This window comes from Molossus molossus, unplaced genomic scaffold (genome assembly GCF_014108415.1).
Source record: "Molossus molossus isolate mMolMol1 unplaced genomic scaffold, mMolMol1.p scaffold_m16_p_14, whole genome shotgun sequence".
In the NCBI taxonomy this organism is placed as follows: Eukaryota; Metazoa; Chordata; class Mammalia; order Chiroptera; family Molossidae; genus Molossus; species Molossus molossus.
Genome location: NW_023425349.1, coordinates 5,594,053 through 5,614,617, shown reverse-complemented (window position 1 = coordinate 5,614,617; position 20,565 = coordinate 5,594,053). Strand labels below are relative to the sequence as shown.

The window sequence follows — 20,565 nt, the reverse complement described above, 5'->3', positions numbered from 1 at the left end:
CCACCTGGTTTTTTCTTTGTTGGGAGTTTTTTTTTAATTATTATTACTGCTTCAGTCTTCTTAGTCATTATTGGTTGGCTCAGATTTTCTATTTTTTCACGACTCAGTCCTGGTAAGTTGTATGTTTCTAGGTATTTGTCTATTTCACTAGGGTACGCAATTTGTTGGTGTAGTGTCTTCCGATCCTTTGTGTTTTTGTGGTGCCCATTGTAACACCCCCTCTTTCACTTACGGTTTTGTTTGAGTCCTCTCTTTTTTCTGGGTTAATCCAGCTAAAGCTTTGTCGATTTTGTTTATCTTTTTTTTTTTAATTCCTCACCCGAGGATATTTTTTATTTATCTTCAGACCGAATGGGAGGGAGTGAAGGAAGAAGAGGGAAAGAGAGAGAGAAAGAGAAAGGGAGGGAGACAGTGAAACATGGATGTGAGAGAGACACATCAATTGGTTGCCTCCCACACAACCCCAGCCAGGGCCGGGGACTAACCACAACTGAGGTGCGTGCCCTTGACCGGAATCGAACCCACGATTCATTGGTCCAAGGGTCAACGTTCTAACCACGAAGCCAAACTGGCCAGGGCTTGTTTATCTTTAAAAAACAAAAAACCAACTCTTAGTTTGATTGATTTTTTTCCTACTGTCTTTCTGGTGTGTTTTATTCATTTCTGCACTAATTTTTATTATTCCTTCATTCTGCTTACTTTAGCTTAGCTTATTTTTCTTTTTATAATTCCTTGAGGTTTAAAATTAGGTTGTTTATTTGAGGGTGTTTTTTCCTTTGTTTAAAATATATTTTTATTGACTTTTTAGATAGAGAGGAAGGGAGAGGGAGAGAGAGAGAAACATCGATGTGAGAACATTGATTGGCCGCCTCCTGCATGCCCCCCACTGGGGATCAAGCCCGCAACCTGGGCATGTGCCCTGACCGGGAATCAAACTGGCAAACTCCTGGTGCCTGGGTCGACGCTCAACCACTGAGCCACACCGGGCTGTGGTTTTGTTTCTTAAGCATAAACCATTACATGTGCTTCTGCCTCTCACCTCCCGTCCCTGTCAACCCTGGTCTGTGTCCTCTGCCCTAGGTGACAACATGTACAGCTGCGAACGGTGTAAAAAGTAAGTGTGTGCATTCGGGGTTCTCAGCTTCCCGTCCCCACCCCGTGTCCATACGTGTTCCACACACCCCCCCGAGTCTCCCCAGAAGGTCCGACCCTGACCTCGCAGAGGTGACCAGGGTGGGAGGGGTGCCCATCCGGCCTCTTAGCCGCCCCGGGGCTGCTCAGTGCCTGCCGCGTGCTCTCCTCCCAGGCTGCGGAACGGGGTGAAGTACTGCAAGGTGCTGCGGCTGCCGGAGGTGAGTGGAGCCGCCCTGCCAGGTGGGGTTGGGGTTGGGGTTGGCCCCGCCCTGACTCGGGAGCTCGGGGTGAAGGAGGCCTACGGGCTGCTGCTGTGGCTGAGGGACCTCCCGGAGGTCTGGCAGGTGCGCAGGCTCATCTTCACTTGTAACTCGGCGCCCGCTCTGTGGCCTCAGCTCCTCTGTCACCATGAGGCAGGTAGGGGCACTAAGGGACCACCCAGAGTAGGCAGCTGTGAGGGGAGGGGACCCAGCCCAGGGGTGTCAGGGAAGGCCTTGCTGAGGAGGTGGCGTCTGCACGTGCCCTGAGGATGTGGGCCGGTGTCGGCCTCGTGGAGGGACAGTTGGGCAGGAACAGGTGGGCAAAACCCCGCAGCAGGGACGGGCACAGCCAAAGCGAGGGACTGGAGCAGAGGAGCGTGGCCGGAGATGGGTGGGGGGGAGCGGGTTCGGGAAGCCTCTGTGGAGAAGCGTCTGCAGTTGATGCCACCAGAACTGGCTGCCAGAGGTCAGGGTGGCAAACGCAGTGGGCCAGTGACAGTCCGCTTTCCGCACAGGGCAGCCCCTCGGCAGCCCCCCTGAGTGCAGCCCAGCCCACGTCACGTCTGTCTTTCCTGTGGGGCTTCAGGAACCCAGTGCGGCCCCCACGCAGGTTCTCCCACGTGTTCAGTGGCGGGCAGACCCCACCCGTGGGCCTGAGCCTCAGCTGCTGGGTTTCTTGTTTCCACTTGGACGACAAGAACTGAGTCAGACAGTGGGCTCGCGGTGTCCCGGGCCCTGCCTCGAGGCCCCTGTGGCCACCCAGGGCCACAGGGCTCTGGCCGCCTGGAAGGACCAGCTCTCGGCCCCCAGGTCCTGTGCATCCACCTGAAGCGCTTTCGGCATGAGGTGATGTCTTCATTCAAGATCAGCAGCCACGTCTCCTTCCCCCTCGAGGGACTTGACCTGCGCCCCTTCCTCGCCAAGGAGTGCACATCCCAGATCGCCACCTACGACCTGCTCTCGGTCATCTGCCACCACGGCACGGCAGGCAGTGAGTCCCGCCCGCGCCCACCTGGCCCGGCCCCACTCCCGGGCGCCTGTAACCTGCCTGCCTGTCCTGGTGCAGGTGGCCACTACATCGCCTACTGCCAGAACGTGATCAACGGGCAGTGGTATGAGTTTGACGACCAGTATGTCACCGAGGTTCACGAGATGGTGGTGCAGGGCGCTGAGGCCTACGTCCTCTTCTACAGGTGCGCCCCCCCCCCTGCAGCCTTCAGGGCGGGGCTTGGCTCTGAGAACCTAGGGGGCGGGGCAGAGCCTGGAAGGTTTTAGGGCCCAGGGGTAAGGACTCAGGTGTTTAAGAAGTCCCTCTGGCTATGGGGAAATGGGACACCTAAAACGTTGGGTTTGAGGTTTAGGAGGTTGGATTCCAGAGATAGGGGTGCCTTTGAACACACCCCTGGGCAGGGCGTGGCTGCAGCCCCTGCGGGGAGGTGAGCCCAGGCCCAGCTGCTCCTGAGTCTGCACCCCCCCCCCCCAGGAAGAGCAGCGAGGAGGCCGTGCGGGAGCGGGAGCAGGTGGTGTCCCTGGCCGCCATGCGGGAGCCCAGCCTGCTGCGCTTCTACGTGTCCCGAGAATGGCTCAACAAGTTCAACACCTTCGCTGAGCCGGGGCCCATCACCAACCACACCTTCCTCTGCTCCCACGGAGGTGAGGGCGCCTCCTCTGAGCTCGGAGTGAGGGCGGGCGGGCCGAGCCCCACCTCTCCCTCCCTGCGCCTTCCTCCGCAGGCATCCCGCCCAACAAGTACCACTACATCGACGACCTGGTGGTGATCCTGCCGCAGAACGTGTGGGAGCACCTGTACAGCAGGTGAGGTGCCGAGGCCAGCCTCGTCCGGGGGCGCGAGAGGAGAGCCGGGAGGGGCTGCCTCGGGCCCCACGCCGCCCTCGGCCCTCCGCCCTCCGCGGGCAGCAGGTGGCACGGAGCAGTGCCGGGCCCCTCGCAGGGAGTCTGCATTGGGAGAGATGCTGGTGGGCACTGGGTGGAGCCTTCCAGTCACCGGGGCACAAAGCTGCCTCAACGAAGCGGGCACATCGGCTTCTTCCCACAGACAGTCCCGGGGTGCTGGCTGCAGGGCAGGCTGGCCGCGCCCCGCCCCGCCCTGCCCCCGCCCCCGCCCCCACCCGGCGCAGGTGGCCAGGGTCTGTGCTGCCTGGGCCCTCCCTGGTCACGTTCATCAAGACCAAGAGCCTGCGGCTCTCTGAGGACCTGCCTGGGCCGGCAGAATGTGCCACGGCCTGGAGAGGGGTCAGGCAGGTGTGGCAGAGAGGCTGAGGAGTTCTGGCTGCCCGGCCCCTTGTGGGACCCTTTCCCCATCCCCCTGCAGGTCACGGGCAGATGGCCCTGTGGGTGGGACAGAACCCCCAGGGAGCTGCCTCCCCACCTGTGGGATCCACGTTCCGACCTGCAGAAGGACCTGCGGTCCCCCTTTGACATTGTCCTCAGGGTCCGCCTGGGCAGGCTCTCAGCCACCACAGCTCCTGCCCAGCTGCCAGGAGAGGAAGTGAGAACGTTAATGTGACCTTTGTGACCAACGGCCCTGGGGCAGGCGCCCTGTCAGTCTAGGGGGGAGGGCCGAGTCAACAGACTGTGCCCGGGACACCCACAGGCGCAGTGTCAGGGAGCCTCCCTGGATGAGGACGGCCAAGTGGAGAGCGGTGTGTGTCTCTCTCTGCACCCCTGCAGGTTTGGGGGTGGCCCTGCCGTGAACCACCTGTACGTGTGCTCCATCTGCCAGGTGGAGATCGAGGCGCTGGCCAAGCGCAGGCGGATTGAGATTGACACCTTCATTAAGGTGCGCGGGCGGGTGGCGGGTGGCGGGTGGCGGTCAGGCTGGGCTGGGGCACGTGGCCCCGAGGGCAGAGGTGGTCAGGCTGGGCTGGGGCACGTGGCCCTGAGGGCAGAGGTGGTCAGGCTGGGCTGGGGCACGTGGCCCTGAGGGCAGCAGGCGGTCAGGCTGGGCTGGGGCACGTGGCCCCGAGGGCAGAGGTGGTCAGGCTGGGCTGGGGCACGTGGCCCGAGGGCAGCAGGCGGTCAGGCTGGGCTGGGGCACGTGGCCCGAGGGCAGCAGGCGGTCAGGCTGGGCTGGGACACGTGGCCCCGAGGGCAGAGGTGGTCAGGCTGGGCTGGAGGCTGTGCTTTGGGGGAGAGCTCAGATTTTTACTGGCAGAGGGTTGGGTTTGATAAGTTCAGGTCCATCTGCTTGGCAGACTATGAAGCAGCTGTTAAAGGGATCAGGTGCTGCTATTTGGGGCTGGATGATTCTTTAAAAAAATTTTTTTTAATCCTCACCCGAGGACATGTTCATTGATCTTAGAGAGAGAAGAAGGCAGAAACAGAGAGAGGGAAACCATGATGTGAGAAATATCGATCAGTATGCGCCCCAACTGGGTCTCGAACACACCAACCAGCTGAGCCACACCGGCCAGAGCGGGGTGACGCTTTATTGGGGAAATGTCCTCGGGGGAAAGGGTTAGCAGCATCTCTGGCCTCTAATTGATACTGGTAAAACCAAGGTTACCTGCAGACCTGAGGGACAGAACCCCATATTGGGGACAGACTGACACGGGAAAGTGCAGACGAGTGTGTGCGAGGCGGAGGCCCAAGCGCCCCCCTCTGGTGCTGCCCAGAACGAGGTTCGGGGACCATCGTCATGCAGCAGCGGAGGGCTGGCGGTGGGGCTGACGGGCCCGGGCTGTGTGGCCCTGGAAACATGATACGGGCAGAACAGTTCGTGAGCGAGCCAGTTCTGTAGGGGGACAGCCTCAGCCATGCGGTCTCAGCCGAGTCCTTTTCAAGTTACGGACCAGAGATTCACCAAAATGTTAGCGGCAGTCCTGTGAGCGGTGATGGGTCGTGGGAGACGTTTATTTGCTTTGACTCTTGTGGGAATTCTAAATCTCCCTCCTCGACGATCTCCTGGTGTGTAAGAGCGGGGTTGGCACTGGGCTGGTGTCGGGCTGTTCACGCTGACCCTCCTCTGCTCCCTTGCCCGCCCGCCCAGCTGAACAAGGCGTTCCAGGCCGAGGAGTCCCCGGGCACCATCTACTGCATCAGCATGCAGTGGTTCCGGGAGTGGGAGGCCTTTGTCAAGGGGAAGGACCACGGTGAGTGGAGCAGGGTCTGGCACCACACCTGGCCCAGCCAGGAGGGCCTGGGGGCTTCGGGTCTGCTGGGGGTGTCCCAGGAGGCGGAGGAGGGGCCCCAGATCTGTGCCTGCCCAGTAGGTTTCTGGTGCCTCCCTTTAGGTGAGTGAGCACCACCCCACGCCAGGCCACCCATGCCCCAGGGCCAGGGCCACACTCTGCCCTTTCCCTCCCGCTCTCTCTGGCCGATGCCCCACGGAGGTGGCTTCCCCTTCTGCCGGGCCCTCTGCTTTGGAGATTCCCCTGCCCTAAATAATGGATCTTAGTGTCAGATGGCCACAGACTCTTAGGAAAAGACACTGTGTCCTCTGACCCTCGATTTACTGAGGTGGAAAGAGGCCCCTCAGGAGGCAGCCCCCAGACTCCCCACAGTCCCAGCAAGGAACGGCGGAGCCCGAGCCCCATGGGCAGGCTCTCAGACCGGGGCCCGTGGGGTTGGCAGTGCCATTTGCCTTTCGGAGCGTAAGCACCAGCCGTGCCCGGGGAAGGGGCAGACCTCCCTGCATCCAGCCCCTGCCAGTCGGCAAGGGCACCAGGGACACCCCCTGCGTCCCTACTGTTGGCGGCTGGGCTGGAGAACCTGAGCCCTGGCTCTGCCTTCTGCCCCTGACTGGGCAGGTCTCCTTCACGTGGTGTTGAGGAACAGCAGATATTGGGGTACATGGTCAGCAAGTGGCAGGGCCATCTGAGATTAGAGCAGTGTCCACTCAGCATGCCCTACCCCCATGCTGGGGTCGAGAGTCCTCGAAAGTCCCCCTGCTGGGTCCAGGGACCCTTTGAGTCCCTCTGGCTCCAGATGTCTGCAGACGGGCATCTGGCCCCGTGCCCCGAGCACCTCGCCCGTGAGGACTGCACGCTGACCCCAGGACAGCCTCTCTAGATCACAGGTGTCGAGTCACCTTGAGACTGGCTCACCTGTCGGGTGGCCGCCATGGTGGAGGCTGGGACGTGTCCCTCTGCTGGGCGGGCGCCGAGCCTGAGCTGTCTGTTGCAGAGCCCCCGGGCCCCATCGACAACAGCAGGATCGCGCAGGTGAAAGGGAGCGGCCACATCCAGCTGAAGCAGGGTGAGTCTCGCGGCTCCAGCCCGGCTCCAGCCAGGCTCCTCTGCCCCTCGGGCTGCCAGTCGGGTCCTTCCAGGAGCCCCTGGCCTCCTGTTCGAGTCAGGTCCACCCAAGTCCAGGCCCAGGGCCCCAGCAGATGGGCGGAGGTGCTGGCCTCGGTGTGAGTCCGAGGCCCCTCCGCCTCCTCTCTACTGCCCTCTGCAGGCCGTGCCTGCCGCCCTTCCTGTGAACCCCACATCTGGGAGAGAAGGGGCACAGCCAGAGATGTGCCCTCTGGGGCCCCGAGAGCGGATGTTGTACTAGGAAATGCTGAGATTTCCATTTGACGGCTGTGGGTGCTGCCCCGGAGCCACTGCCACACCCAGGGCTCCACCGAGGGACAGGGCACGAGGGGTGCGGGCCAGTCCGGCTCTGACCGGTGTGGCCTCGGGCCTGCAGGCGCTGACTACGGGCAGATCTCCGAGGAGACCTGGACCTACCTGCACAGCCTGTACGGCGGCGGCCCCGAGATCGCCATTCGGCAGAGCGTGGCCCAGCCGCAGGACCCGGAGAGCCAGCACGGGGAGCAGAAGATCGAAGCTGAGACCCGCGCCCTGTGACTTTCTGGGCTGGTCTGTTAGTCCCCCTCCTCCCTCTCCAGAGACCTTCTCGTGTCCCTTGAGTGCTGGCCCCTGAACACACCTTCCGTGAGGCCGCTTGGAAGGACACTCGACGGGGCCTGCCGGGCTGGGTGACCGGGTGTCGCCCAGGCCCCTGCCTTGGCCTCCTCCCGGTGGAGGGTGCGTGGAGCCTGGAGGAGAGGCCCGCGCCGCGGAGGCCCAGGTGTGGAGGCGGCGCAGTGCGGTTCCCGGGCAGATGCCCGCTCGGGCAAGGATGCTCACCTCAGGCTGGTGGGAAGACCACACATCCGTCGTCGTTGGGTCCCCGTAGCCGCCCTCAGCCAGCGCAGGCCCAGCTCTGTCCCCGGCTCTCACCGGGCTGTGCTCGGGGCAGAGACCGAGGGGCTGCTGCTTCCCAGGCATTTCCCATGGGCACCTGGCCCAGCGCCGAGACCCACGGGCAGAGTCGGAGCTGGTGAGCAGAGGGCCCGCTTCACCCCTGCACCCCAGAGTGCACGGAGGGGCTCCTGAGTCCTGGGCTGCTCCCCAGACAGCGGCTCGTTGGAGACTGGGACTCCAGGGGGCGTTTCTGGAGGCAGCGGGTCCCTCTCACCCTGCGGAGCTGCCCCGCCTGGGAGCCCGGAACAGATACCTCCAGCTGAGTTATTGCTGCTCATGCGGCTTCCCTGGGGGCGACGTCAGAGAACAGCGCTCCCCCCTCCCTCGCACACTGCCCAGCGCGGCCCTGGCCCGGGGCGTGGCCTGCACAGCTGCCACACTGTCTGCTGGGTCGGAGTGGCCACCGGGCACCGCTCGCAGGGGCCCTGCAGCCTGGAGGGAGCAGCTGGGGCCGGTGCTCACCTGGGCGGGGGAGGGTCCTGGAGCAAAGCCCCAGGCCCGGCCTTCAGGCTCCAAAGAAGCAGATGTGATGGAAGGCCGGCAGGCGGTTCTGCCAGAGCCCCTGAAGCTCCTGTCGCGTGTCACTCAGGTCTGTGGTCTCGGTCTGGGGGACCTTCCCCACCAGGCACCGTGCGATCACAGAACAAGCCGCTCTGGGAACTGCTTGACCTTTGCCCGGGCTTTCGAAAGCTGCTGCGCGAGCCCACTGCAGGGCCCGCCATGTGGCCGGGACGCGCAGGCTCTGCTGTGCGGGCCGGAGTCTCGCCCGGCGCCGCCCAGTGTGTTCGGGATGCGTAATAAACCCCTGCGGTCCCCCGGCCCTGCTGTCGTCTCTGTCACTGGGGGGAGCCTGGAGCCCGCTGTGGGGGGCGGGGCGCACCCACACGATGGGGGCTTTGCAAGGCTCTGAGGGTTGCGGGGGCTGGGCCACCCCGCAGGAGGGCCGTGGGGGGCAGGCCAGCACACCCCAGGCTGGTGCCCTGGCAGCAGCAGGTGTGTCCCTCCCGGACCCCAGAGGGCTCCACCGCCCGGGGCACCCTTCCTACCGCGTCCACGCTGGCAGCCCGACGGGCAGCGGTGCTCGTGTTCCAGTCCCCGTGGTTGGGTGGTTTTGTTTCTATTTTGGGGTTTGTGGGGAAGAGAATACTAAGATTTTTGTGTTACTTTAAACATTTACTCGTGAGATCCCATCGGACCTGAATGCGCAGAAACGTGCTCACAGGGAGTGGCAGCGGTGACAGGGTCCGCCCAGGCGGGTCCAGCCTGGCCTCATGTCCTCCGCCCCCGCGGGCCTGTGTTTCCACACACGGAGTCCACGCGGCGGCAGCTCTGCTCCCATCTGGATGTTGGTGTGGAATCCCAGGTGCGGGCTTGTGACCGGCTTGTCTTGTTCACACGGATGCTGAGTGGGAACGTCTGGGCTGAGACAGTGATTTGGGAGGTTTAGAAACATTCGATTATTCTCCAGGAAGGTGAGAAAGAAATAGGTACCAATTGGCCTTAAAATGTTTCCTTTGTATCTTCGCTTAAAATACCACGCTTTTCAGTGGCTCAGCCAAACTTAGAGTCTGTGGTTGTTCACCTCAGACGAAGTGGAGACAGGAAGTGGGGCGGTCCGCAGCCTCGTCTCCCACGCGGTCCCCTCCACCCAGGACAGGAGGGCTTGGCTGACACCCTCCAGCAGCACCTAGGACCCCGGGAGTCTGGGCCAGCGCTCCGTGTCCCTGCCGTGTCCCTGCCGGCCTCCCCACCTGCCTGCACCTCTGCTCAGACCTGCATCAGAAATACACTCGCAAGTGCAGCCAAAAGGTGCGGCTGCCTCCCTCCTGTGTCTTGTCCTGCAGTCTACCCAGCCTCGGGAGCCCCAGAGCCTCTGGGGAAGGGTGGCATTTCGGGGTGGGCTCCGTGGCCTCCAGCCCTGAGGTCCCCTAGGAGCGAACGCCTGGAGGAAAAGCTGAGAAAGCCGTCAGCATGTCACAGTGTGCTCAGGAAAGCTGCCCCAGGGGCCTGTCAGGATGGCTCTCCTGTCCTTGGGTCTGACGCCAGCCAGATGAGGGGTGTTTGGGGAGCTGGAGCTGGGATGGAGCTGGACAGGGCTGGGCCTGGCGCGGGGGTGGATGGGCACGCTGGGGGCAAAGTGCTGTGGGACCCAGACCCTGCCCCCCATCCCCCCCCCCGCTCCCCCACTGCCTCTGCTCTGGGGCCCATCGGAGGAGGAGGAAATCCGTTTCCTCCTCAAGCTTTGCCCCTTGGCTCTGAGGACAAAGGCCGAGGGGGCCCTTCTCAGTTCCAGCTTCCTCAGTACCTTTTGTCCCCGGCATCTCCCCAGCTAATGGGAGGTCATTTAAGTGACTATCACTCACTATCCCAGCTGGACAGAGACAGAAGGGTTTATATCAGGGCCTGCTGGGTCAAACTGGAGAAAAGCTCCTGACCCACACGAGTGACCGAGGGCTTTGGCGACAGCTTACCGGCTCCCTCGGAACACTGGACAGCAGCCAGGGGGAGGGGAGGTCTCTAGGCAAGGCAGGTGGAGGCAGGGACCGGCTTCCTCACTGCTCGGGTCATCCGGGGACGTTAATCCCCAGACTTCACGCCAGCCCGCAGCCCGGCTCCTTCCCACACTCAGACCACCCCTCCATCTCCGCAGCGGCCATTCCAGGTTTGGTCTCCAGGCTGCCCGTGGATTTCACAACTCGAGACCCCTTTGCTTTAATGAAAAATGGGACTGAACTGCCGGCCTCTGCCCACTTCCATTTCCTTCCTAGTCTCCCTCCTGGGGACCCAGTTCTCCCCTGGCACTCAATCCTCTTCCACCAGGGGGCACCACTGCCCCTGTACCCCAGGGGCAGGCCTGGGTGTGGCCCGCAGGTGGGGGAGGAGAGGAGGCCCAGCCACACCCGCGAGAGGCTCTTCCTGGACCTGCCAGAGGAGCCAGACTGACAGGTCTGCTGGGTCTGGAATCTGCGTCACCCAGAAAACAAATCATCTGCTCTGCGTGGCCGCCACCTGTTCCCAACCCGAGAGGGGCAGAAGTGAGTCACCAGCAGGTTCAGGTGTGTGGTGGGGAGAGGTGCCTAGCCCCAAAATGCTGGACCAAGTAGGTGCACAAAGATGGGCCACGCCAGCATTTCGGTGATTCACACCAGAGAGCTCAGCTTATAGTTGTCTGACACACAGACGCCATCAAGGCAGCTGGGACAGCGTGAATCGGAGCTAACGTTCGCTAACTGCTGGGGAGTCGGCCACCCGCTGTCCCCATGGGCTCCTGTTCCCACAGCAGCTCCCCACGGCCCAGAAAGAGGAGACATGTGCCTCCAAGCAGCAAGCCAGCTCCCCAGCGGTCGGGTCCTTCCAGGATGGAAGGCTCTAAGTGAGACAGGGGGGCAAGGGGGCACATTTCTGACCCAGAGACTGACTATTCCCCAAAATAGCACAAAGCCCGGAAAGAACACTCTGGAAACATTCTTCCTAGGTGACTTTCTGCGACAATCTAGACGAGAGGTGATGAGTCAAGCCACCTGGTTGGTTCCCTTACGGTCTTGCTGCGAAGAGACTCCCTGACGGGGAGTGGCCCTCTCCCCAGGGCAGGTCTCACCCCGCCGTGGGAGGAGCCAGGGCCGCAGACGCCGGCCTCACCTCCCAGCCTCAGCGAGTCCACCGGGCACCAGCAGGCGGGCTCTGCCCACACTCCACTGCTCTAAGGACCCTTAGCAAGCAGAGGTGTGGACACAAACCCACAGCACTGCCCCAGGCCCCGGGTGACAGTTTCAGTGCTGGGTGTGGGCACGGGCCTCCCACTGCACCCACCCGGGCCCAGGCACGAGGCCCCGCGCTTGAGCTGCACACCGTCCGCAGCTGCACGGAAACCAGGGATCATTCCAGCAAGCTACCCGGAGGGTGGGCTCGAGCCTGGTGGCAGACGCCCATGAAACGCCCCCGGCCCCCCACAGCAGGGTCCCTGAAAACCTAGAGTGGCAGCGGGCTGAATTTGCATGCCAAGAAAAACGCCCTGGTCCTCAGAAGCCTCCCCCAAATCCCGGGGCTGAATCCACCTAAATCTCACCTCACCGGGCTCTGACAGCTTTCCCCAGAGGGCGGGGTGGGCGAGCTAGCTGGCCACAGGCCCCTCCTCACAGACAGGAAGGAGGGAAGGACGGATGGTCCTGGCCTTACCAGGTAATCGGGCAGCCCAGAGCCCAGCCCCAGCCCCGGGGACTCTGACTGCTCTCATGACCCGAATCACCTCTCTGTGAAACAAAACAGTCCCATGATACCGTGGCCATCATACTTTTATTTAACATTTAGAGGATTAATACGTAATTACAAGATGGACAGAAGCCTTCCCCTGGAACACTTTATTTGGTTTAATTCCATCTCCAGAGACAAACGGGCAATTCCAGAACCTGGACAATGACCGTGACCACACCGAAGTGCCCACAGCTCGGAATTAGTGCAACACACACGGACAGACCAAAACATTGAAAGGTGCTCAGTCCGTTAAAGCAGACCCTGGGGTCACGTGCGAAAGGTTTCTGAAGACAGGAGCACAGGAGGCGGAGCCATCAGGAAGTCTGACACCGAAATCTCTGGAAAAGCACTCAGCATCAACATAAAGTTCTCCTGGTGGGTATCCCTCCTGTAATCACAGATGCTCCCGCTGGTGAGACAAGCTGTGGGCTCATGTCGCCGGGGAGTCACAACCTAGAAGCTTCAGGACAAGCAGGATGAAATCCCAAAGGGGAGCCCCTCACCGAGGTCCAGGCCTCTCCATGTTTTCCCACCCTGCAAAGGAAAATTCTAGCACTGTTGGAGGAACGGCAGGCAGTGGGTAGGCGGGCGACCGAGGAGCACGGGGCGGTGTGTGTGTGTCCGTGTTTCCACTGGACGCGGACTGCTCCTTAAGAACAGACGGGCTCCGAGGAGTCCCGGCTGATACATCTCATCTACCGCAGAATATCGCGTAGCGCGTTCCCTTTACTGAGCCCAGCAGAGCAGCGCTGCCCTCGCCGATCCGCAGAGGGGCAGACACCAGGCCAACGTAGAAAAGCACGCACTGTCCATTCTTTCTTGGATGCAGGTGGCACAGGCGGCCAAAAAAGGTGCAGGGGACACGAGAGGACACAAGCATATTCTATACTGAGTTTGACAGACGTTAAAAGAACAAATTACTGCAGCTTATACTTTCTCCCTATGTTGTAAGAAATGACTCTATCCTGACCCAGGGTGAGATGCAATGCTCATGCACTACTGAGGCTCTAAGCTCATGTTTTAAACACATGACATCCTTGTGGAGTGGAGAGTGGCCAGCCGGACTTAGTGACATTCAGAAGATCCTGGAGAGAGCAGGTCGCCCCGGCCAACGAGGAGCCCTTGCCGCCGCTGGGACTGTCTGCCGGTATTGACCACGCGCCTGTTGGTGTGCAGGGATGCAGGTGGGGCCCTGGCTCCTCTAGCCTTTGGCATTTTGGCTTCAATGTCGACTGCCAAACCAGTCCTCTCCCAAGACTGATTTTTGCTACAATGGCTGGCCGCTGAGGGGAACAGAAGCTGCTTTGACGGGAGCAGCCCCGAGACTCCCAGGCTGCAAGGCTCTGGGCAGGCGGTTTGAGCCCCTGGGCCTAGCCCCACTTCTGCGGAAGAGAAGCAAGAGAGGGCCCAGGCTTGTCACTTGCTCACCCTAAACCCGAAGCCACTTCCTGTTCCCCTGCTCCCTCCAGGCATTCACTCGCTCACGGTTCATCACGGAGGGTTGAGCTGCTCCCAGATTGTGGCGTGTGGTCAACCCTGGTTTGCTGAGACGAGCCAGCTTCTGACCACGGAACACGGGCCCGAACCTCGGCACCCGTCGTTCCTGCCCCTGACCCTCTTGCTCCTATAAGGCTTCCTTGTCTCAGATTCTCCAACGTCGAGGAGAACTGAGGATGCTCAAGGTGACCGTCTAGCAACCAAAAGCCAAACAAAAGAAGAGAGAGGCCCGATTTCACCCTTGGGCTTCTGATGGTGTCTCGTTCACAGAAACTCACAGCCAATGACTTTGCCGGACTGTTTCTGCACCAAAAGAGAAGCTACGCTGATCTCTGCCTGAGTGGGTACATGACCTCATGTTTTCCTCCAAGATCCACGGGAGGAAGGAAACAAGTTAAAAAACAACAGTGAATTCTGAAGAACAGCAGAAGCTGGAGCCACAGGTCACTCGAAGGACAGAAGCATAGGGTCTTTGGTGATGGAAGCGCTAAAATCCTAAGATGGAAATCTTGGAATTCTAGAAGGGGAACTTTCACTTCGTAACAAGCTAATACAGCGGTGAGAAGCTCGTTCGGGTGCTACAGCTGCAGTTCTCATGGGGGACGGTGGGGAGACGGTCCTGGACCCCGTGAGAGGTGGACACAGGCAAGATAGCTGGGCATGTCCATGAGCCGGAATCTGACTTCCAGTGTGGACCTTTCTGGGCCAGTGAAGGCAGGGCCCCAAACAAAAAAGTGTGCACATGTGTGTGTGTGTGCATGTGGGCGTGTGTGCACGTGTGCATGCCCCCGTGCCCACCACTGGCATTCTCAGGCTGTGAAATGTTGCAAGGGCCCATGTTCAGTATGAGGTGAGGACCTGTCATCAGAAAGGGCCCACTGAATGCTCAGTGGACTTGGGAAGAGACGGATCTTTTCTAACGTAAACGACGCCGGACCACATCAATGACGCTGGGTGCTCAGTCCACCTGGTGTGCTCCTGGCCCTCGTGTCCAGACTGTCAGTCTCCCTGGGAGACGAGTGGCAAGGTTTTCACAAAAGGCACAGTGTGAACCATGGACTGGCCAGGGCCGGCCGGGAGGACTGAGGGCCGAGGCAGGAGCGGGGGGAGGGAGCTCACGTCTGGCTGCCTTCCACGGCCCACACAGGTGAGGACCAGGCTGGGGACAGCCCTGCCCCCGGCGGCTGGACGGGCCGTGGGAGGAGCTGGGCCACAGGGAGCATGCTGTGAAAGAAAAGAAGGCAAAGGCAAGCAGCTGCAGGTGTGGGGTGTCCCTTCGGGTGGAGACGGCCAGGGCCACACTCCAGCCCAGCCCCAGCAACCTGTTCCCGGCGCCAGGCCTGTGGAGACAGGCAGACCAGTGAGTTTCTCCTGGGAAGGCTCCCGGGCTCTGGCTCCTTCACCACCTTTAGGAATCTACAACACAAAAAGAAAGAAAAACACTCGGTTAGCAAGGAGAGCCCGAGGGCGGGGCAGGCCTTCTGCGGCACAGGCAGACTGCACCGCCCTGGGGAGGCCGGGGCGGGGACACTGCTACCACAGGGCACCGCAGATGAGGAAGTTTCACCGTTTGCTCTCCCATCTTTCCTTCAGAGAAGCCCACCCAGAGGATGGCAGCACCATCCACCCAACTCATCTTTCTAATAAGTTGAGTTTTGAGAGAGAGAAATGCGACCAGCTCCCCAGACTGATGCCAGGAGCGGAGAGGCTCTCTCCACTGGTGGTGCTCCTGGTCCTTGGGTCAAACGTACAGTCTTTGGCAAAAGGAAAGCTTGTCACTCCGTGTTCACTCGCCACAAACAGTGAAAGTTCTTCATCTTGGGGGGTGGGACAGAGAACCAGAGAACCAGAGACAGACTCTTGAAGCCCCAGGTGCACGCAGGGCAGAAACGGAAGGTGTGATCAGGTAAAAGGGGGGAACGGCAGAATTTTTAAAAAGCAAGTGGCTAGAAGATACCCCATTACTGAAGGCGAAGGAGTTAAATACTCAGAATGCAGAGTCATTGTCTCAGAAAGGTGACAAATCACTTGACAACACTGAGAAAAAGACAACGTTTATTAGAGAGGCAGGTAGGAGGGTACAACTAAGAGGTGTCAGACAGATTCTTTTCTTTCAGGGTGAGAAGAGAGAGAAGCAATCTTGTTGGCCATCTTCAAACAAAACTTACTCAGAACCCAAGTGTCTATAATAAACTCAAGTGTGGAGCAGCCGGCAGGACCCTAGCTACCTGGGGAGCAGTCCTTCCAGCTTCCCCAGTGGTCACAAAAACAAAAAGGTCATCAGGCAGCAGAATCACCAATAAAACAAACAGATAAGAGTAAAACGTTAAAACAACAAATTCAAGTCATCTTTAGTTTCTGAATGGCAGTATATACAAATGTACCGGGAAGGGCTTAGGGACACACCGAACAGAAAGCGACTCCAACACCACCACCACCGACACGGTCGCAGCCCAGGGGGCCAGCTGGGAGGGAGGCCCTCTAGCCTAATATTTTGGCAATCTTTAGAGAGTCACATTGTAGACACCACACACGCACAAGGGCACGGGCAAGACTGCAAGCGGAAGGGGCAACCCCGCCGGCCCCCCGCCGGCCGGCCGGGTGTGTGGCGGGGTGGGTGCAAGGCGGGCAGTGTCGGTGGGGGAGGCTGTGCGGGTCTATGAACTCAGGAGGGAAGGGCTTCCGTACACATTGGTAACCTAGAAGGGTAGCTCTAAAATAAAAGGAGAAAACTTGATGAAACAAGCTGAGACTTTGCTGCTTTTATTTGAACAGATAACCAGGGAAGAGAACAAAAAATACTCTGGGCGGAAAGGGAAGTTCCTGATTCTCTGGGAATTGTTTCAGTGACCCGAAACCATAAAGTGTCACCACTGAGTCAAAGGACATGGATTCTTGCACTACAGGTGCCGAGGGCACAACTTAATCATTGTAACTGACGCACCCAAACCACCCAGGAAACCAAGTGAGCTGTTTCCTGAACCAAATTTGCACACGCCAAAGGGAAAACAAAAAACAAAGAACACTTCACGGAAGCCCTTTGCTTCAAGGCAGGCTTTCAAGGGCCCATGTTGTCTGGCCACATGTTAAGACTTTCTCAATGTTTAGTTTGCTTTCTCCAGTAGCTCATCGCCTGGAAATGAGGTTACAGACCTAAAGCTTGCCCCCCCCACCCAGTTGCTCCTTGAGCTGCAGCCCTGTGGTCTAATGAGCAGCTGGTTTTCTTGCTGCCAAACTAAGAAAGGGACAGAACGACCCCCCCGAGAGGTCTGGTCTCAGGCTGAGTGGCTTTATCGATATTATGTCAGCAAAGGTGCTATGGTCATTTGGAAGAAATTTGAATTACAAAATTCTATGTAAAAGATCAGGCAGACCCATCGGCTTCCTGCTTTGGATACTGGATTCCGATTGTGTCAGATGTAACACTGGGAGGACGCGGGGTGAAGGGGACCCGGATCTCTCTGCACTATCTCTGCAAGTCCCTCAGATTCTGTACTTGAACATAAAAAGCATTTTTAAAAACCGGGCTGTCATTAGCCAGTGGCTATGGGCTCCATCTGGGGGCCTCTGAGAAGTGGCAGCGAGCTTCCTGCTGGATTCTCTACAAGCGTCACCCCTCCCACAGGGTCCTAGGCCCCCGGTGTGCTGCTGTCGCTTTAAGAATCAGCTCCAAATGGATGGGAACGTATAAAAGGGGCCCACCGTGTACAGCCAAGGAGTTCATTTCCCATTGAAAAGCAGGAAGACACAAATAATTTTCAAAGCCAAATAAAAAGAGAATCTCAACCTGACACCTTCATTCTGACCCATTTACAGCTGTTTCTCCATAATCTCAGGGTAGATTCTTGAACTGGGCACAAGCACTGGGCTTGGTACCCACCTGTGCATGTGACAATTTCACTACCTGTCCTGCCAACTTCCACGTAAATGCCCATGTGACCCAGTTTCCCTTAAAGATGGTGAAACATTGTGCTTCATTCTGGTTACAGTTGATTATATGAAACCAGCTAGCAATTTTAAAACGATTTCCCAGTCACTCACTCTGGGGCTTAAAGATGCCAACGATTTTTTGTTTAATCTCTGCTTTGAAAAGTCACGTTCTGGGTCTGCCCCACGGAGGAAAGGTTAGCTGAATACAGCCCCATGTGCCACAAAACTTCCAACAGAACAGAACAGAGCAAAGTGCTATTTGTACACACAAGTCTGTCTAAACGGCGCTTTCAAATCTGATCAACTCTGTCAACTGTCATTGGGGAGATCGATAGTCATGTGTAAAAAGCAACTGGGTAAATGACCAAACTTTTCCAGATTTCCACTGGTTGTTTGGAGTCAAACAGACTTACTAGGATGATCTCGATGATCTAACAATGACCTCCACCAGGTTTCGGTAAAAACACACACTTTTGGTACCAGTAAAAGAATCTTATTTGCTTCTTGACTCAAGAAGGGGGAGCTTCTATTGATGACTTCCTCCAAAGTGAATGATTGCAAAATTGAACAAACTAGCCTAGTTCACTTGACTGTTACAGAATGTAACCTTCTGTGGTAGTTCAACTTGTGGCAGAGACTAGATACAAACAGAACGGGGGCTGCCGCAGCCCCGGGATGCGTGTGGACTCTGAACTTTGGAAATACTGACTAGAAGCTAGAAGGCAACCTTTTTGTTGTGAGCTACAGATGCTGCCAGAAGTGTTTATCAGATTTCAAATGACACAGCTGTAAATTGGCAGTTGGCAGCTGTCCACATAGAAGTCACCAGCGAGCGGAACTCGGGAATAGTCAAAACTAGCCCAGGACGTTCGGTGTGAGGTCCCTAGCGTCCACTGGGGGCTCTGAGGACACGGGCACTGCGTGCTCTCCATCCAGTCTTTTGACGAACTGCCTGTAACAGTCACAGTTGTGGGGAGAAACAACTCCAATGTTTTTTTAAAAGTTTTTTTTTTTTAAGTTGTATTAAATATAAGTCTTAGCACCTTTGGCATTTTTGTCCAAATAGACTTCGACGTATGATGTGGGGACATAGCCCTCCTCGTCTTCATTTCTCCGAATGCGGGTCCACCCGTCACCTTTGTCTTCCTCTATGACATACAGCGTTTCTCCTTCAACTACAGAAATGGTTCCTTCATTCTGACCTGAAAACGTATCAGAACAGATTAGGTTTCGGAGCAAACGGAGAGCTTTGCAATGAAACAGGCGTGGGAAGAGCGGACTGGGTACTCAGAGGCACTGCCGCCCCCACAAGGGGAGGACTTCCGGTCCTCACCCCCTCTCTAGAGCAGCAGGCATCTTCCCCAGGGGAAACCTTTGGTCCTCTCTCCGACTCCCCCTCTCCCTCTCCACTCCCCCCTCAGGGTAAAAGGACTCCTGTGGCTTTCAGCACCCCTCCCCCACCTCGCTTTCTCCAGTCTGGCTCTTTTCTGAGCTAAGGCTCCCTCTCCTCTGCCGGAGCACGTCTGCCCCCTGCGATGTCCTGACACCTGGAACAACGCGGGTGGGCCTGGGTCATGGCTGTTCCCTCTTCCTAGACCCTTCTCTGCCCTTCCCATTTCAATGGACATCTCCTGTGTCCTGGGATGACCCATCTGATTCCCTTCCTGCTCTGTTCCCACTGGCAAGCAGCAGAGAGCCCAAGCAGGGTGCTGACTGCAGCATCTCTGTGTCCACCCCTCAATCAAGGCTCCCAAGGCCATTTGCTAAGATGGTTTCACAAGACTGGCCACCACTGCCCACACAGGGTTCTAACAGGCCGCTTGTTTAGGGAGCTGTCAACAGGGTGGGGGCACGTGGGGGGAGGGGATGGTTTAGATATGAAGTAAAATTGGGAACGTTTAACCTGGTCCTTCTCTGACTTGTTCTGTCACAATGAAAAGTCACTCCCCTGGGCTTCCCCAGTGTATCTGTGCTCGGACTGCTGCTTCCACGGCCCTTGGTCCCATGCCACAGGCGCTGTGGGGTCCATCACTTCACCCATCGCTCACCCTCCACCCACTGTCCCTATTTTCTAATTGCTCCTACACATGACAATACACGTCCCAAAGCACAGCTCAGACTGGCTCTGGACTTCGCTCAAATACCTTCCGCACGGCCTCAGTGTTCGCTAAATAGGACCAGATGTGTCTCTCACTCCTCACCAGGCGCATCGCCTGTTTCCCAGTCTTTTTCATTTATTTTATTTTTTTTGGTTTCCTAGTCATACATTCTGCTGCGATCCCGGAAGAACCCGAGCTCAGCCACACGAACCCCATGCCTCTGATGCACTGTGGCTCAGAGTTCTCCAAACTCCCTGGAGGAAGTGCGTGGGCCTCCCGGGACTCCCCATTAGTCTGTGCCCCCCGGATACCAAAGCCGCCTCTCCTAGACACAGGCCTGCTGGTTTCTCCAGGCTGGACGCCCACCACACTGCCTGCATCCCACCCCTCCGGAAGCCTTCTCAAGACAGCAGTTCTATAAACACGGAGTGAATGCATGAAATAATCATTATGCCAGTCTTTCTGCTGCAATTAAGCTCAGTGAAAGTTCTTAAATTATATGGACCAGCCCAGCAGTGTGGCTCAGCTGGCTGGGTGTTGGCCCATGCACCAGGAGGTCATTGGTTCAATCCCTGGTCAGGGCACACCCCAGGTTTTGGGCTTGATCCCCAGTAGGGGACGTGTAGGAGGTAGCGGATCGATGTTTCTCTCTCTCCCTGTCTCTGAAATCAATAAAAACATATATGGATTAAAAGGCAAAATATACAGCCATCAACCTAACAGGGGTAATAAACTCCAGCAGCGGAATAAAGGAGCAACAGGAGAAAGATCTGGCGGCCTTCAGGAGAGTCTGCGGACGGCGGGGGCGCCGGCTGGGAGCGTTACCGTCGAACGTGTAGAGAGCTTTGCAAGTCCCGATGGCAGGCAGGGGCTCCTCGTCGTCGAACTCGTCGTCGAAATCCGTGGCCAGCACCTTCACCTCACTCTCCTGGCTCTGCTCCTCCGTGTAACTGCCATCCGGGCTGCTCAAGAAAGGAAGACACACAGCAACTATAGCAACCGACCCCAGACAGGACACCGGCCCCGGGAGGGCCAAGTGCGGTCACCAGGACCATCTCCCACCGCCCTGTATCCCGTGTGGAGTCCAACCAGCTGTGGGGAACCACAGGTCCATCATCGCAGACATGGTCTCTGTGCTTTACGCTCGCTCCCTGACTCCAGAATTGAGAGGCAGAAGCAAAG

The 20,565-nt window shown here is 58.3% G+C and overlaps 2 protein-coding genes across 9 annotated transcripts in view; one reads left to right on the top strand and one right to left on the bottom strand.

Annotated features, from left to right (window-relative positions):
• The window catches only part of USP20 (ubiquitin specific peptidase 20), a 29,783-nt gene extending 21,369 nt beyond the window's left edge, over positions 1–8,414 (top strand). For both annotated transcript variants that reach the window (XM_036260714.1, XM_036260716.1), the window contains 10 exons: positions 1,081–1,114; positions 1,307–1,352; positions 2,205–2,385; positions 2,461–2,587; positions 2,878–3,047; positions 3,128–3,209; positions 4,086–4,194; positions 5,404–5,506; positions 6,540–6,611; positions 7,047–8,414. In XM_036260714.1, coding sequence (XP_036116607.1) covers positions 1,081–1,114; positions 1,307–1,352; positions 2,205–2,385; positions 2,461–2,587; positions 2,878–3,047; positions 3,128–3,209; positions 4,086–4,194; positions 5,404–5,506; positions 6,540–6,611; positions 7,047–7,207 — 1,085 coding nt within the window. In that variant the 3' untranslated portion in view covers positions 7,208–8,414. The remainder of the gene's footprint in view (positions 1–1,080; positions 1,115–1,306; positions 1,353–2,204; positions 2,386–2,460; positions 2,588–2,877; positions 3,048–3,127; positions 3,210–4,085; positions 4,195–5,403; positions 5,507–6,539; positions 6,612–7,046) is intronic.
• A 4,768-nt stretch (positions 8,415–13,182) lies between these two features.
• The window catches only part of FNBP1 (formin binding protein 1), a 129,685-nt gene continuing 122,302 nt past the window's right edge, over positions 13,183–20,565 (bottom strand). For 5 of the 7 annotated variants that reach the window (XM_036261036.1, XM_036261035.1, XM_036261033.1 and 2 more), the window contains 2 exons: positions 20,209–20,348; positions 15,883–18,486 (listed from right to left, as the gene is read on the bottom strand). In XM_036261036.1, coding sequence (XP_036116929.1) covers positions 18,308–18,486; positions 20,209–20,348 — 319 coding nt within the window. In that variant the 3' untranslated portion in view covers positions 15,883–18,307. Of the gene's footprint in view, positions 14,771–15,882; positions 18,487–20,208; positions 20,349–20,565 lie in introns of those variants that run through there. The other 2 variants (XM_036261032.1, XM_036261031.1) reach the window with 2 other exon arrangements.